The 17,965-nt window shown below is 38.1% G+C and overlaps 1 protein-coding gene across 13 annotated transcripts in view; it reads right to left on the bottom strand.

The window, feature by feature from the left end:
* Positions 1 to 17,965, bottom strand: part of ERBIN (erbb2 interacting protein) — a 229,461-nt gene that overhangs the window by 63,269 nt on the left and 148,227 nt on the right. For 11 of the 13 annotated variants that reach the window (XM_042841744.2, XM_042841742.2, XM_008170647.4 and 8 more), the window contains 3 exons: positions 8,183 to 8,239; positions 3,057 to 3,120; positions 1,104 to 1,178 (listed from right to left, as the gene is read on the bottom strand). In XM_042841744.2, the coding sequence (XP_042697678.1) occupies positions 1,104 to 1,178; positions 3,057 to 3,120; positions 8,183 to 8,239 (196 nt within the window). The remainder of the gene's footprint in view (positions 1 to 1,103; positions 1,179 to 3,056; positions 3,121 to 8,182; positions 8,240 to 17,965) is intronic. The other 2 variants (XM_042841747.2, XM_042841751.2) reach the window with 1 other exon arrangement.

Here is a 17,965-nt window from a genome sequence, read left to right as displayed (position 1 = left end):
AAATTGCTGTAATTGTAAGAACATAAGAACGGCCATACTATGTCAGACCAAAATTCCATCTAGCCCAGTATCCTGTCTTCCGACAGTGGCCAATGCCAGGTGCTCCAGAGGGAATGAACAGAACAGGTAATCATCAAGTGATCCAGCCCGTCTCCCATTCCCAGCTTTTGGCACACAGAGACTACGGATACCATCCCTGCCCATCTGGGCTAATAGCCATTGCCTGACCTATCCTACATGAATTTATCTACTGTATATACTCGTTCATGAGCCGAATATTTTTGGTAAAAAGGTGACGCATCAAAGAGGGGGGGTCAGCTTATAAACGGGTCTACACCACAATTTGATGATTTTAAAACTCTATGGAATCATTGAATTGAATATCTAATACATTGTCGTTTTGTTTACCTGGAGCGTCTGCAGGCACAGCGCCCCTCAGCGGCCTGTGGCCGGGGTTTGCCGTTCCCACCCATTGGCTGGGAACGGCAAACCACGGCCACAGGGAGCTGAGGGGCTCCGTGCCTGCAGCCACTTCAGGTAAACAAAACGTTCTGACCTGCCAGCGGCTTACCCTGAAGGGCTGGGAGCCAAAGTTTTCCAAACCCTGAAATATAGGGTCGGCTTATGAAAGGGTCACACAGCTTTTGCTATTTTTACTTATCCATCTTGGGGGGTTGGCTTATATACGAACGGGCTAATGAATGAGTACACAGGTAGTTCTTTTTTGAACCCTGTTATAGTCTTGGCCTTCACAACATCTTCTGGCAAAGAGTTCACACAACTCACAGTCAACCTTTTGTTTGTTTTAAACCTGCCTATCAATTTTATTTGATGACCCCTAGTATATACTATTTATTTTAAGGCTCATTAGAACAGGAATAAAATGTCAGTATGGACCGTACATAACTGTAACTGAGATCCAGAATATAGAGCCTGACCCTAAACCTATTACAATCAATGGGAGCATTTGCACTGGCTTCAATTGGCTTAATCTCCTGGCTATGTGGTACTGTTAAATATTCTTAATTTAAGAAGTTAATTGACAAGACAGGTACTACTACACAGTTAAAATACAATGCGCTTAAAACATCAAAAAGACATACCCCAGGGATAAGAGTTAGTCTATTACCATCCATCCAAAATTCCTTTAACCCACTCAGTTGTTCAAGTACTTCCGGCTGTTAAAAGAATTTTAAAAAATCAGATACAAAAGAACAGTTTAAATGCAGCAGTGAAACAGTCAATTCAGCCATTTGAATAGTCTTATTAAATGAGATTTTTTAATCCTAGTTTTAATTTATACTTGCTTTGTGTGGAGCCACAGAACACAACACAGATAACTAACTTTACAAAATGTAAGTCTTTGACAAGTGTAAGAATTTGACCAAAATTTTTAAAACAATCTTTACAAAAAACTTAGTTTGTTTTCCTTTTGGAACACACATTAAATAAAGCTTACATGTACCTATTGCCTTTCATACTGAGAGATTTAAAAAACGTTCTATTAATTTTACACCTCAGCATGGCTATTTATTCAACAGCCAGTTAAAGTCTATTAGATCCTAGACCAGGCAAACTTCAAACCTGTAGCTTAAAACCTGTAATAGTGTAGCAGCAAATCAAAAGGTGTATATGGGATAAATGAACCATTATATCAGTGAAGAGAATATTTTAACAATAAGTTCCTATTATAACTTTCCTCCTTAATTTGTCCTAGGCCTCAAAGGAGGACATATAGAAAACAAAGGAATCTACAATTTGTTTTCCCATTTAAATACAAATGTTTTCTCAAGCCCCAGGAAAGAGGCAATACCACTTGACAAAACACACATATTATGTATGCTTCACTGAAAATATTTATACTTTGTTCCTGAAAAGACAGAGAGAGTATATGATGGAGGTATTGGCTGTAGCCCAATAGTTAAGACTGAGTTGAGTTTTGCACTTAAAACGTGGATTCAATCACTTAATATGTATGAAGAATACAGCAACCTCTTCCTAAAATTACGGTTCTTACTACAAGTACAGAATTAATTTTCTGAGAATTCCCAAGCAAGTCCTAATTAGTTCATGAGTGAAGATTTAAAGTGGATTCCTTAAGAAATTAAACATTCATTGCCAAAAGATCTTCACAGAACAATGCAAATTCTTTAAACTTTCTAAGTAGGAGGGAAAACAGAGGCATAGAGGGATGAAGTGACTCATCCAAAGTCACAAACAGCCCAGTGCCAGAGCTAGGAACAGAAACCAAGTAATCTGATCCTCAGTACATTTTCTTAGTACACGGGCTAGTAGTGCATAGGGAAGTGCATGGTACAACAGCACTCCTCAAACTGTGTCCCACACAGCACTTACTAGGGTTACAGAGAGTCGGCTGATCACAAGTGTTGGCTCTTCATCATGTTTCCAATTGCTAAATTCCATTATAAGTCAGCTAAAAATACATTGAATACTTTCCTAATATTACTTTTCTGTATCAGTAGTTGCTGTAGTTGCTACAGAGACATTATGCTATTGTAAATGGGAGAGGAAGTGCTTGTCTGCAGCATCATAAATGGGAGAGGAGGCAGTCTTCCCTATGACAAGGTCTGTGAACCCCAAGCCAATACTGTTGTGGGCACTACCCAAAACAGCAAGTAAATAATAATTTATCTTGAGCCCAAATAGTTTACATTCACTATCTATCACTAGAAGGTTCCTGTTTACAGTTTATGTTTGCCTGCCATACTAAAGCAAATGAAGACTTGTACAATTTAATTATTTGATTACCAAATAAAAGAATCCCTATGCCTGCATATTAAAATGCATATTAAAATACACCTTCTACCAATTGTCACAGTCCTATCACATCATTAGGGTTTTTTAAAAAGGAAAAGGGAAAATAAATAGTCAGAATTTTAAAAATAGATTCCATAAAGCAGTAAGAAGTGTATGCAACATTTGTTCAGTAACATAGCTCATAAGCTGATTTTTACATTTTGATGTTGATTAAAAATAGATTTAAGGATAAAGATTTAGAAAAAGATTCTAAGCTCTGCTACTTAGCTAAAACTCACCACTTCTGTGAATTCATTACTTCCTAAGTCCAATCTCTCCAGCTGAGTCAGTCTGTTCATGGTTCTGCACATGGAAGGAATTAATAAGGAATTAGATTTTAAAAAATACCAGTTACATCCAATCTTCCTGTATTCATACTAATACATGTTTTTAATCAGCATTAAATAGTGATGCAGTTTTGTAAAAAGACTGATACTTAGTCAGGGTCAGATTTTCATACATTGTTCAATTGAATAACTACACATTAATGATCCTGCTGACTAAATCACGCAAAAGAAGTCAGAGCTTTAAGTCATCTAGTGTCAGCTAGTTTAATTTTTGTAAATTAAATTATGACCAATATGGTCATCTCAATCATTCTAAGTCATTCTGTAAAGCTACTCTCCTACTCTCCATTTACACTTCCTTCCATCTCCCCCAACTCATTGTAATCACTTCAGAGTTCTCTCTTGTTACATCAGCACTGGCACAACTATGGTTGGCCCAGGTCATCTGGACACTGGCTCAGGGCTAAAAATTTCTGTATAGATGTTTGGGCTCGGGCTGGAGCCCAAGATTTGAGACCCTCACCCCTGAGCTGGAATGTCTACACGACAATTTTACAGCTCTACAGCCCGAGCTCTGCAAGCTCGAGTCAGTTGACCCAGGTCAGATGTGAGTGTTTTATTGCTGTGTAGATGTACCACCTATGGCAGTGATTCTCAAACTTTTGTACTGGTGACCCCTTTCACATAGCAAGCCTCTGAGTGTGACCCCCCCCCCCCACCCCTTATAAATTAAAAATATCTTTTATATATTTAACACCATTATAAATGCTGGAGGCAAAGCGGGGTTGGGGTGGAGGCTGACAGCTCACGACCCCCCCACATGATAACCTCACGAGCCCCTGAGAGGTCCCGACCTCCAGTTTGAGAACTCCGATCTATGGCCAGAATGCTGGTTTTCTATCTACCTTCCCTCACCAATATGAGCATTGCATAATGGATTAGCTATGGCCAAAAAGAACATGGCTGACAACTGAAAGTTTTTGACCCCCCACTCAAAGGCTGACAGCATTATAATAATATAACTCTAGCAGTAAACAAGGCACATTTTTAATTCACTCCATGAAATGTATTCAGTGCCTATTTTTATATTTAAGAATTTAAGTAAGGTGAATTAAAAAAAATAAAGAAACAAACATTTACTTATATATAATGCAATAGCTGAAGGACTATAAACAATTCCTTAAGTTACTTTATATTTCTAATAAATGTTTGCTTTGACTGATTTCTTGTTCCATTTCCAAACATTGTGCCATTGTGCATAAAGCAGCTATTCCTTTAACTTAAAAAGCAAGCAAGATTTAGGTGAGTCACATTAGGCACTAAAGTGACTTAAAATCTTAAATAGAGTTAAGATAGCATTAGGGAGTACAATAATGTTTCATATTATACAAAACAATCAAAATCTCAATTTAGTTAAAAATAAAGAATTTAACAGACACAGTTTTAATTAAGCTTTAGACCCCAATACTGCAAATACTTATGGCCATGGATAACTTTATTGATGCTAACAATATCATTTACTTCAGTGGGAATAACACACAGCTTTAGTTACATGCATATGTTTTCAGGAATTGGCCCTACATAGTGCAAAAGTAACTCTTCCTAAAAATCATTTGCATTTTTTTTGTTTGTTTTAGGAATTGGTCACTGCATCGTTTACAATCAGAACTACATTTAAAAAGCCAATGAAAACGTTTCCAAACTGAGAAGCTTCTCAGTTTCTGCAAATATAAAAAATTATTTTTCTCTACTTTTAGCTATCAAATAAACTGTTTATACAATGTTCAGTACTCTTGCTTTCCTTTCAAATAGAAGATCTATTTTTAATATGAATTACAATAGTTCCTATCTTCAATCTCTAAATATTGGATCAGCTTAAAGCTAAATAATGTATTTGGCACAAACTAAGGTTAATTTAGTTCCTTGGCATTAATTACCCACTTTGATTAACAGCTTTAACAAGTGCTTTTTGCTTCAGTGTTAAATATTTTACTCAAACCTAATTCAATAGGCGTGCTAGCTCTATGTTACTATAAGTTTGTCCAATGACATCTATGATTAAAAATAAAAATCAACAAGTATCAATAAGTGTGAAGAAACTAAAGGAAAAAATACAGAAATATAAACATGAAAACAAGCAAGAAAATTGTTTAGGCTCTGTAGCAAAATATTAATTCAGGCTGGTATACCTAATTAGCGCCAATAAAGCATTTTCCCCTTTGCATCTACGTTCCAATTTCTTTTATCCTGTGTTATTATTTAGTTCTATATTGATTTTTTTCATCCAAACTCATTCTTCACAGTTATAAAGCACCTTTATTTATAAACATACCTGGACTTTTAAAAGTATTTTAATTTAGATGTTTGTTACAGTCCCTGCCTTCACTTCATAATTGAAGGTGGGCCAGGCATTAATCTGCTAATCACATCACCTGCAAAGTAGACGCAGGGTGCAGAGAGTCTCAGCAGCTATGCTGGGTTTCTTCCTTAGCCATATCATATATAGATAGTGCTCCTCTCTAGGGCCCCAAATCAGCAAGGTACTTTTGCATGATGTTATCTTTAAACACACAAATAAAACCAATAGCTTTGAGTACCTTGCTGAACTAATCCGGGAAGACATGGAAGAGTTATGGCAGCAGCTGTGTTGCTAGGACGATTATGGTGGCGCTAGTCAAGACTGCACAGTTAAAGCTGAATTTATTTTTGTGCATACAGAATGAAATCCTGGCCCCACTGAAGTCACTAGCAAAATGCCCATTGACATCAGGGGAGCCAGGATTTCACCGATGAAGCATTACAACATTCCTGTCAAAATTTTTATCCATAAGAGAATTACGCTTAAGTTACTGATATCTTCTCTTAAACTTAACTCTATCTGCATGTAGGTTTTCGTCTGGGAATTACCAATATATTTGCATTTCAACTGTAACTATATGCCAAATATCCCTCACTTTGAGGGATGTCAGTTTACATATACCACGAATAAAAAATCATGAAGCTAAAGGTAAAGAAAATTCTTTACGTCAAATGAATGAATATCACAGCATTTTAAGTTCTCTTTCTGAATAATGTTTTCAATATCACCTTTTTTGGGTCACTGTCACATGCTGACAGGTGAACCCTTCACCATACAGGGCAGGGGTGGTCAACCCATGGCTTGCGAGCCACATGTGGCTCATTTACAGTTAAAGTGCAGCTCGCAAAACCCCTCCCTCCCCAATTCTCTGCCTACTAGACTGCGGGGGAGGGGGTGAATAGCCTCAGGCCTTCTGCCCTGCAGCAGGATGGTGGGACTAGAGGCTACTGCCAGAGACAACTGGTGCCCGATGAGAGTGTATGTGTGTGGGGCACCATTCAATCGTCATCCCCAACAGCTTTAGTCACACAACCTCAGGCACACCTCCCCTTTTACCCTCAGCAGCCTCTCCCTGCAGCTTCCAGGTGTTAGCTCTGTGGGGAGAGGCAGCATCTCTCCCTGCTGCTCCCAGCTGTTTGCTGCTGCCTCTCCCCACAGCCTCAGCTTTAACAGCTGCTGTGCAGGGAGGGGGCCTGGCTGCATCATGTGACAAAGTGGAGTCAGCAAACCCTGGCAAAAATCAGGGGAGGGGACACACGACACATGAACCTCGGGCCTCCCTGGGCAGTCACGCCCTGCGCAGCTGAAGCCGCGAGCCCTGGCAGGCGCGCTCTGGCTCTTGAATTTCTGAAGACTGTCATATGTGGCTTGGAGGGTCAGAAAGTATGGCCACCCCGATGTAGAGTATCTAAACATAATGTGCAAAATAAGTCACAATCAATTCTGTCCAAGAAAGGATTTCAACTGTATGCCATTACTTGCATATATCTCAAATGAAAACAGTCTTAGTTAAGTAGGATCACCATGTGGATTAGGTGGAAAATTAAATTACTCAGGACAGTGCCAGACCACAGAAGTAACAACGTCAGCTTCCTGGGTTAATTTGTCCCATGCTAGAATAAGGAGAGCAACCCACAATCACTGCCTGAAATTAAGAGGTGAAGGAAGGGACTAGAAGTGATATACAGTCTAAAAAATAAAGCATACAGTTGAATTTTACTATTAAGACAACCGAAGACTAAAATTTTAACAAGCATTTTACAGCTGTGGAAACATAATTGGGGGATACTCACACTAGCTATGTTAAATGATTCAGTGAAGTGTTTTGAAATACATCTTCCATAACAAATTCCACAGAACATAGGTATGTACTGTGTTGTATTTTATCAATAATAAATTTATTCATTATCAACGTTGCTCAAAAACAAATGAATCACATTCACTCACTCTGAACAATAAGCGCCTATTAATCCCACATATATTGAATTTAATATTAGAATTTGAATAATATCCACAAAAGATTTCAACAGTAAAGTCAAGAAGACATAGTACCACTAAAATAAATTTATGCATGCACATACAGAGAGTGCGGCAATGGTACACTAAAATTTGTCAAGATTTCTGGAGAGGGAAATTGATGGATTACCATTTGAAATACGTTCAACTGGAATCATGACATTCACAGAGCTGGATTAAGGCATAATTCTTGGGATTCAGTCCCAGTGACTGGGGGGGGGGGAAAGGGGGAAATTAACAAAGTACCTAGTCAGTAAAAACTCAAGTATCTGAGGCAGAAGATCAAGGAGTCCACTGGGTTAAAGAAGAGAGAGCAAGAGCTAATTTGGAAAGCCAGGACAAGGAAGAGACTGAGCATGAGGAGGAGGAAGAGTTTCTGCAAGAGGGCTGATTCATCTGGGTTTGATCATGAAGTTTTGGTGAATCCTGGGCCAATTAAGGCTCAATCCACTTTTGAAAAGTCATTAAGAGTTTACTGGTTTCAGAGTAGCAGCCGTGTTAGTCTGTATTCGCAAAAAGAACAGGAGTACTTGTGGCACCTTAGAGACTAACAAATTTATTTGAGCATAAGCTTTCGTGGGCTACAGCCTACTTCATTGGATGTTAGTCTCTAAGGTGCCACAAGTACTCCTGTTCTTTTTAAGAGTTTACTGAAACTGAAAACCAAGCAGGCATGTACCTTAAATATTCCATCTGTACTTACTTTGGCAACATTTTTAACTGGTTTTCTCTCAGTTCCAATATCTGGAGTTTAGTTAACCTGTAATATAAACACGATAGAATGATTGACCATTAAAAGGTAAAACATTTCTATTTTCTGACAAAACCCAAACTTTGTGATAGAAATAGAAATTGTATTGGAAGTTACTTTTTGTACAACTACTAAAAATCATTTAAAGACCAGAAATATTTTTCACTTAAGACTGCAAAGATAGTCTGTACAAAAAGTCACACAACTGTAATCTCACATTTTCATTCGTTTCTTTGTTTTAAACTGGATCTCTCTTCTGATTATTTGGTCTTCCTTGAGCACAATTTTTCTCCTATACCCACAGATTTTTTATACATTTCAAACAATTCTTAATTTATATAAATTCTCCAGAGATGTCAAAACAAAAGGTTGTTTGAGGGGAAAGGGCAGGATTAAGGAAAACAAATTAAAACACAATTTCTGATATAGGGAATATGTTAGACCAGAGGTAGGCAACCTATGGCACGCGTGCCAAAGGCGGCACGCAAGCTGATTTTCAGTGGCACTCACACTGCCCAGGTCCTGGCCACCGGTTTGGGGCTCTCTGCATTTTAATTTAATTTTAAACAAAGCTTCCCAGGGCTTTGGAGCTGTGCTCTGGCTCCGCTCCAGCTCCAGGCAAAAACCTGCAGCTCCACGCTCCAGCTCCAGGATCTGCTCCAAAGCCCTGCCTTAAACATTTTAAAAACCTTATTTACTTTACAGACAACAATAGTTTAGTTATATATTATAGATTTATAGAAAGAGACCTTCTAAAAACATTAAAATGTATTACTGGCACGCAAAACCTTAAATTAGAGTGAATAAATGAAGACTCGGCACACCACTTCTGAAAGGTTGCTGACCCGGTGTTAGACCATATTGTATATTCTATGCATATACATAAAGCTATGTTAAAACAATACATCTGGTCTCTAGTCCCACAAGTACCCATCACAGAAATGTAGGGCTGGAAGGGACTTCAAGAAATCATTAAGTCCAGTCCCCTGTGCTGAGGCATGATCAAGTACACCTAAACCATCCCTGACAGGTGTTTGTCCAACCCATTCTTTAAAACTTTCAGGTGGGGATTCCACAACCTCCCTTGGAAGTCTATTGCAATGTTTTACTATCCTTACAGTTAGAAACTTTTTCCTTATATCTAACTTAAACCTCTCTTGCTGCAGATTACACCCATTACGTCTTGTCCTACTTTCAGTGGACATGAAGAACAACTGATTACAGTTCTCTTTATAACAGACCTTAGCATACTTAAATATCTGTCCCCTCTCAGTCTTCTTTCCTGCAGACTAATCAAGCCCAGTGTTTTTAACCTTTCCCCATAGGTCAGGTTTTTTGAATCATTTATTGCTCTCCTCTGGACTCTCCAATTTGTCCACATCTTCCCTAAAGCGTGCCACCCAGAATTGGACAGAGTATTCCAGTTGAGCACTCACCAGTGCCGAGTAGAGCATACTGTTAATATACTGTTATTATACCAGAATATTAGTCTTTTTCATAACTGCATCACAACCTTGACTCATTCAATTTGTGACCCCTATGGCCCCCAGATCCTTTCAAGCAGTACTACCACCTAGTCAGTTACTCCCCATTTTGTAGGTGTGCATTTCATTTTTCCTTCCTAAGTGAAGTACTTTACATTGTCATTATTGAATTTCATCTTGTTGAATTCAGACCAATTTTCTAATTTGGTAAGATCATTTTGAATTCTAATCTTGTGTCCAAAGTGCTTTCAAAATTGCTCCCTCTTCCCAAAGCTTGGTGTAATTCCCAGATTTTATAAGCATACTCTACATTCCATTAGCCAAATCAGTCATGAAAACATTGAATCATATCGGAACCAGGACTGACCCCTGAATCGTATCGGAACCTGGACTGACCCCTGCAGCACTCCACTAGATATGCCCTCCCAGTTTGACAGTGAACCATTACCAACTACTCTGAGTATGGTCTTTCAACCAGTTGTGCACTCACCTTTATAGTAATTTCATTTAGACCACATTTCCCAAGTTTGTTTATGAGAATGTCACATGGGACTGTCACTAAAATCAAGATACATCAGGTCTACTGTGTCAGCCATCTGATCAAGTGGCCATTGGATTCACCTTGGACTTCCCTTCCCAAGTTTCCTTTCTAGTCATTAATCCATTTTTAAGTTTTCTATTTGGAAATTGCCTGACCTTTCTTACAGTAAAGCCTTGATGCAAGATAAATAACCTCTCACTCTCTGAACTCAGCTGCTTGGCCAAGATAAATTTAACAGGGTCTTGACATCCAAGCAATGTAGCTCTGGAATTCTGTGGATTAAGACAGAAGTGACAAGGCTAGATGAAATGTAGAAACTGCCTTAGGTATAAATTCAGACAGGATCATGAGGACAAGAGTTCTTCATATTACCTGCTGGCAGTCCTTCTACATTACAGAATAGGACATTAACGTTCCCTGACTCTAGCAGAAGTAATAGCAAAAAAAAATTAAAGGCCATGATATGCAGCAAATAGACTTAAGGGGCTCAACAGAAGATGCTATGAGAATATGGAGAATAAACTTAAGTTTCACTGAATATTAGCAACCAAATTTAAGGGAGAACTGGAATACCTATTAACAGTATCATTTTTTCCCTCCAAAGCTTTCTCATGCTTTTGGTCACATCTGGGTGATGTGCATAGAAAAGTGAACCATCACACCCTATAATACTGTAATAGCTACATTGTATCTTTATAGAACTGGTATTCAATTCCAATTCTGACCAGCTTACTGGAATGGCAGGATGTCCAGAACTACAGATTGAGAAGGAACTATTTTTGTTCTCCTGTACCAGAAGGGGACTCAGGTGTTCTTTATTCTCATATAGGACAACAAAGTACATTGTTTTCAGATGAGTATTCTAGCAGACATTACCTTATCTGGCAGCACCTCCTTCCTTTTTATTAAAGGTTTTACTCCCTCATACCTAGATCACTTGCTCTGGTGAATTAGGATTTCTAGGAAAATTGTGTTTGCATGAGCAGATCCTTTGTGACAAGCAGAATGATGGGTCTTTCACCAGGCATATCTATTAAGATTTTGGTACCATGGCATCTTTAGCCAATCTATGGCTATGAAGTTAAACCTCCTGGAGAGCTTCTGCAAGATTCTGTTCTGCTTGCCCAAGGCTTCTTGAACCTGCTGAATGATCTCTTTGCCTTCCTGCTAGTCTTGAAGGCCCTTCGGTCCACTTCACGCTAACCTCAGTATCTGTAAATCTCCTAGAATATCACTGGAAACTATCTTCATCTAGTGCTACCAGACCACTTCTTCCTGCTGTATGAATCACTGACAGAACAGAGACATTGTTGTTTCTGTTGCCTTCCTTAGACTTATTCCATTTTCTCCTATGTTAAAGTTATCTCAGCTGGTTCCACCTACTGAGACAAACACCTTGGAACTCTGGGAGATACAAAACCTCTTATAGGTACGGGAAGGATGAGGTGATCAAAAGACAGTTTTACTTCATCTGCTGGCCTTCAGGAACTACATCCAAATATCTTGAATGGTATATGGGAATCGAACAGAGATAGTTATTTAAAACGGAAACACTTAGACAACCTTAACTATAGATGTCCCTATGTAGTCCACCTGTATTAAGTATGTAAGGTTGTCTATGCAAATCATAGCACACCATATATATTTTACATGTTATTTCACCCCAAAAAGGCAACAGAAAAAATCTTCTTGCATTGTTGGGAAATGGTATCTCCCCCTGCAGCAGAAAATATGGTATGTATTATGAGACAATAATCCAAAATGCATAAAATCAAAAAGGGAAGCAACATGACACCTGTCTCAGAAGTGAGTTGTGCAATATTCCTGCAACATCTGGGGTTCTGAACTTTAAACAAAAAACACACACTATATTCAATCTTACCAAAATTCGTTTTTTTTGTATCCATTTTAATATTTTAGATAAACCTGAAGCTTTGTTACAAAAATGTTTATAGGTCAACTAACAAAGCTAAAGTAATTTTATTTCATTTTAAACAATGGGCCAAATTCATATCTGGAGTAACTGTTTACTTCAATTGAATATTCCAGGAATTATTTTGCCCACTGTTACTCTAAGCAGCCTGCATGTATTACAGCTCAACTTTTAAACACAAAAATCTAAATATTTAATACCCTGTATGAGAAACATAGTCAGCAGAAAATTAGTTGAACAACTTGGCTAAATCAGATTTCCTGTCTGTTTAGGTTTAAGATCCTGCATCAATACAACTCAACATCACAAATATACAGTTCCACTTTCCAAGAAGATATGCCTACAAAGTCACATTACAATCACTCTTTCACTCCCAAACAGAATATTTCAGACATTCTGTTTTTTCAGCATGGTCACAAGTTCTTTAATGCAGAAAAACATTTTAAATAAAATACTATTAAAAGCAGGAGGCTAAAATAATCAGCTTTCTGCTCTGTAGCAGCCTCTGAGTCTTGCAAAATTATTTCTGTAAAACTGGAGAGATAACATTAAAAGATTAATGCCTCAAAATCCTAACCCTGCATTGTCAGTTTATGTAAAGTACAAAATTTATGGAAAATTAAGATCTTTTTAAAAGACAAGGTGGGTGAGGTAATATCTTTTACTGAACCAACTTTTTGAAATATGGACTGTACAACACTTGAAAGATAAGATTAAAAATGAGTTCACAGCACTGCCATATTAACTTCTTTACAAAAGACATGGAAGGTTGTCTACAGCTAGCTAGTGCTGAGTTATAAAATGATTCTAAGCATCAAAGATCACATGTGCCAGAGGCTGAGGCTGAACTCCTTGGTAACAGGTCTATCAACAAGAAACTTAAACCTGAGCAGCAGCGGCTGTTGCTTTACCAGCTCCATTTCTATACACTTCAGAGTGCTTATCAGAGGCTAGAAACAGCAGTAGAAAAACTAATGGTTTTCCCAGATGTCTTCTTTTCATGAAAAAAGTGAAAATAGAAGACATAATGGAGTAAAGTAGAAATAAATGTGCCCTTTTCATTCTTAAAATAGTCCAATGTGCTCTACAAAACAATGAATAAGAAGCTGGAAATATGATGGCTATGTAGGCATATGCCATAACCATTTGCCAAGATACACAGTTTTGGACACTAGAACCTGTTTTATTGAAAAGGTCTGATCTGGACACCAAGATTATCATTGTACTCTTTCTGAATAGAACTATGGGCTGTAACTTCCAGTGGGACAAACACAACAGTATAGTATCTCACCCAAAGGCTATCACACCTGTAATACTGCACTGCTATATTAGCATTAGATAAGATCTAAATGCAGATATCAGCCTTGCTTAAAGGCACAGCCTACAGATTTGTATATTTAGACATGAATGAACTGATTTTCAAAAGTGCTTAGCACCAGCCAGTGAAATGGAATTCTGTATATACTGCAATGGAAACTAACTCCAGTATCCTGGCCAATATTCATCCTTACAGTAAAACATATTCTTATGTCTCTGGCTCTATGTTAATGAATACTGAGTATAGAATGACAGCTGCATAGTACTGGATCAGTAGAAATTGAGACTAGTTCTGTAAGGTTTCAAATTTGGATTGTAATAAATGAAGTCAGTACTAACTACTGCAATGTCACATAGGGCAATTTCACTAAAGAGTAATTTAACCTAATTGTAACAGAGTTGTGGGGGAAGTGCAAGTGTTCTAATTGTTATCCAGCAGAGGTAGAGTCACAGGGAAGCCACGTGAAGCAAACAATATTATTTTTGAAAAAAAGAAAAAAAAATATGAGTGAAGACCAAAGCCAAGCACACTGAGAGAAATACTATTTTGACATCTGATTTGTATGACTGAGGAAAATGTGGAGAGTAGTGTGAACATTAACAATTTATTCTCCTATACCAACCTCTAAATTTGTAATTTGTTTACCAGATGCCAAGTATTGCTCAGCCTGAATTTTATTATTGTTGTATTATTATTGGGCTGTATTCACAAAGGCAGGGCCTCACTTCTCAAACTGAAACTTGGAAACACAGAGGCAAGAACTCAGAAAGTTTTCTTTATTTTACATGTTAATTTTTTTCATAGGCTTTGGAGGAAGTGAAGCAGTTTCAAAACACTTCTAACACATATGTATATATTAAGTACGATCCTTAGATACAAATCAGAATTAGTGTATATAATTATCCAAAGTAAAAAAGTGATTTGAAGAGACGACAGTTTTTTTCCACCTTACCAATTTCACCATCTGATTTTATCTAAACAAAATAGGTACTGAGAGTACCTGCTTCCTATAATTTCCACTATTCAGAGGAGAAAGTTAGGACTTCACAAAAGGTTTCAAGCATCCTAGATTTGCCTTAAACAATGATTTAAGTTAGAAGCACACACAAAATGTATTTAAGTGTAGGGTCAATCAAAATTAGACACTTGGGTCAAGAAATGAAAGATCTCTCCTTTATAATCATACAAGACTCCTATTTCAATATCCAATGTTGTTGTAGCTGTGTTAGTCACAGGCTATCAGAGAGACGAGGTGGGTGAAGTAATATCCTGGTCTATTTCAATAGTTGATAAAATCATTGCAAAGTGGCGGATTACCGTTTTCTTTTGGTTGAAAAAACAGAATCTATATAGAATAAAATATGGCTGAGCAGGGAGTCCACTGACTGAGTGGCTATAAAAGGCTACCTGTACATACCCTACACGTCAGGAAAAGGTAGGTGTCTGCACTGCTGCCACATGAGATGGAGCAGAAGGCCACTTTGGGAGTGGGCTAAGGGTGCAGATCTGTGTTTATGAACAGGTTGGAATAGCATTCGTAGTCTAAGCATGAGAATCATAGAATTCATAGAATCAAAGAATATCAGGTTTGGAAAGGACCTCAGGAGGTCATCTAGTCCAACCCCCTGCTCAAAGCAGGACCAATCAGGAAAATGTTTAGCAAAGCAGTACCGTGATTCTGGTTTTGGGGGGTTGAGGAGGTTGGCTTTTCCACCTCCTCAACCATTCAGCACTCCACCTATATAGGGCTTTATGTGGTGGAGTATAGTACACCCTTAATGTCTATCTCTGCCTTTAAATAAATTTATATGATGATTACATTAAAAATGTCCTTGGAGAAGATCTGAACTAATTAAAGAAATACAGATAATTCTCTAGGAGATTTTAATGTGCAATTCAGATCTGAATAACTATCTTATTTAGCTTCACTGTCATAATGCCCTATTCCTGTGAAGTGCTGGGCTCCTTCAACACTTTTTAACCTCATCAGGGAAGAGCTGAGCTCTTCCCAAAACAGAGCTTTTTGGCAGTGAAGCTAAAAAGGACAGCCATTCAAATCAGAACTAGACAGTGAAACCTGTTGGAGGGTTAATCTATATCAATTTAACTTAATTTAATAAGAGTTGAGTGTGTTTAGCACCTAGTACCTCACTAGGTCAGACTGATATGACTTGTCCCAAGCTTATGTTTTTTGTAGACTGCTACCAATGAAATTATTGCAGTCAAATGCTAGTATCAGAATGGCTAGCTTTTTAAGGGGAGCTGAGCCCAATTGCATCCAATCAGCTGGGCCTAATCAGACTAATCAACTGCCTCTCACCTGAGGCTGTAAGGCTAGGGATCAAATGATAGCTTGAAGATCAAATGGTTCTCATAAAAGTGAGCAAGTAGCTTAGTTGAGGATAGGAGCTGCAGGGGGTAGGGAGGCAAGAGGTCCTGGGGCAGAGGAAAGAACACAGTTTATATGTGATTCTCAGACAGATGGCCTGCAGAGTGTAATCCTGCGGGCAAGCAGTGCTAGGAAGGAGATGGGATCAGAAAGGTTTGCCTTGACTTGACTCCCAGGCAGATGGTCTGCAGAATGTAATCCTGAGGGGACCTAGATAGGTCCCTGCAGAAGACTATAGGTCAGGGGAAAGGACACAATCGATATTTTGAATTTCTAAGTTTATTTTGAAGAAATAAAATCAAAGCCTTTAAGAAAAGGACAGAAATCCTGTGGCTGGAAGAGTGCTCTTTGGTGCACCGGCTAGTGAGATAGCCAACTGGCTTACATCTAGGCTCTGTTTGACATTGCTCCAGATAAATTAAGCAGACATCACATGACACTTATACTTCATTTCCACATTCAGACTAGCAGCTAACTAAAGCTCAGCTGTGCTTACAAAACTTGAAAAAAAGCACACTAATCTGCTACAAAAATATAATAGCTTAAATGTGTAACAAAGTGTGCCTAAAACAGATGCCAATAAATCTGCAGAATGCACAACCAAAAATCGTAATGTTTTTAAAGCACATTTTGGAGGTTTTATTTCAGTTCTAGTTTATTCTCTTTCATTTCTAATATTTTCAAATATGTAACAAGTACAGATGAAAAAAATCACTTGTCTTGCAATTTCTAATTTCTCTCCATAATTCTATTCATACACAAGACTAATTAACTAAGCAACTGAACGAGCACATTACTAAACAGAAAATCTTACTGTATAGAGGGTAGCTACAGCAATGGTGGTAATATCTTTTATTGGATCACTTCTGTTGGTGAGAGAGACAAGCTTTCGAGCCACACAGAGCTCTTCTTCAGGTCAGAATAGAAGGTAAAGGTAAGAATAAAAGATCAGGAACTATTCAATGTTTTCATTAATGACTTGGATAATGGAGTGGAGAGTATACTTATAAAATTTGCAGGTGACACCAAGCTGGGAGAGAATGCAAGAATTTTGGAGGACAGGCTTATATATAATTCAAAAGGACTTTGATAAATTGGAGAATTGTTCTGAAATCCACAAAATGAAATTCAATAAAGACAAGAGCAAAGTACTACATTTAGGAAGGAAAAAGCACATGCAGAGATCCAAAATGGGGAATAACTGGCTAGGAAGTAGTACTACAGAAAAGAATCTGGGGGTTATAATGGATCACAAATTCAATGTCAGCCAATAGAGTGATGCAGTTGTGAAAACGGCTAATATAATTCTGGAGTGTATTAACAGGAGTGTCATATGTGACACATGGGAGGTAATGTCCTACTCTACTCAGCACTGGTGAGGCCTTAGCTCGGTGGTTCCCAAACTTTAACAACCTGTGAACCCCTTTCACTAAATTGTCAAGTCTCACAAACCCCCTCCTAAAAATGAATATCTCCAGGGATTTTCTCCTTTACCTGAGTATAAATTATAAAAGCAGTGATCTTGAAATATAAAATTTGTTTTTATAACATGCTTATTACACACTATTATTAATTATTATTTATCATTACAGTATTTTTATTATATTATGAAAATGCCAACACTCTTCCCAGATCTCACTTTTGTAGCTTGTATCACTTTGAATAAGCCTGTTATAAGGCAAGGCTCCTACCCTTGTTGCCAAGAAGGCTAACACCATTTTGCGCTGTATGAGTAGGAGCACTGACAGCAGATCGAGGGACGTGGTCATTCCCCTCTATTCGGCATTGGTGAGGCCTCATCTGCAGTACTGTGTCCAGTTTTGGGCCCCACACTATAAGAAGGATGTGGAAAAATTGGAAAGAGTCTAGCGGAGAGGCTGAGGGAACTGGGATTATTTAGTCTGCAGAAGAGAAGAATGAGGGGGAGATTTGATAGCTGCTTTCAACTACCTGAAAGGGGGTTCCAAAGAGGATGGATCTAGACCGTTCTCAGTGGTAGCAGATGACAGAACAAGGAGTAATGGTCTCAAGTTGCAGTGGGGAAGGTTTAGGTTGGATATTAGGAAAAAA

Source organism: Chrysemys picta, chromosome 6 (assembly GCF_011386835.1).
Source record: "Chrysemys picta bellii isolate R12L10 chromosome 6, ASM1138683v2, whole genome shotgun sequence".
Lineage (NCBI taxonomy): Eukaryota > Metazoa > Chordata > Testudines > Emydidae > Chrysemys > Chrysemys picta.
This window is presented reverse-complemented; position numbering and strand designations above follow the sequence as displayed.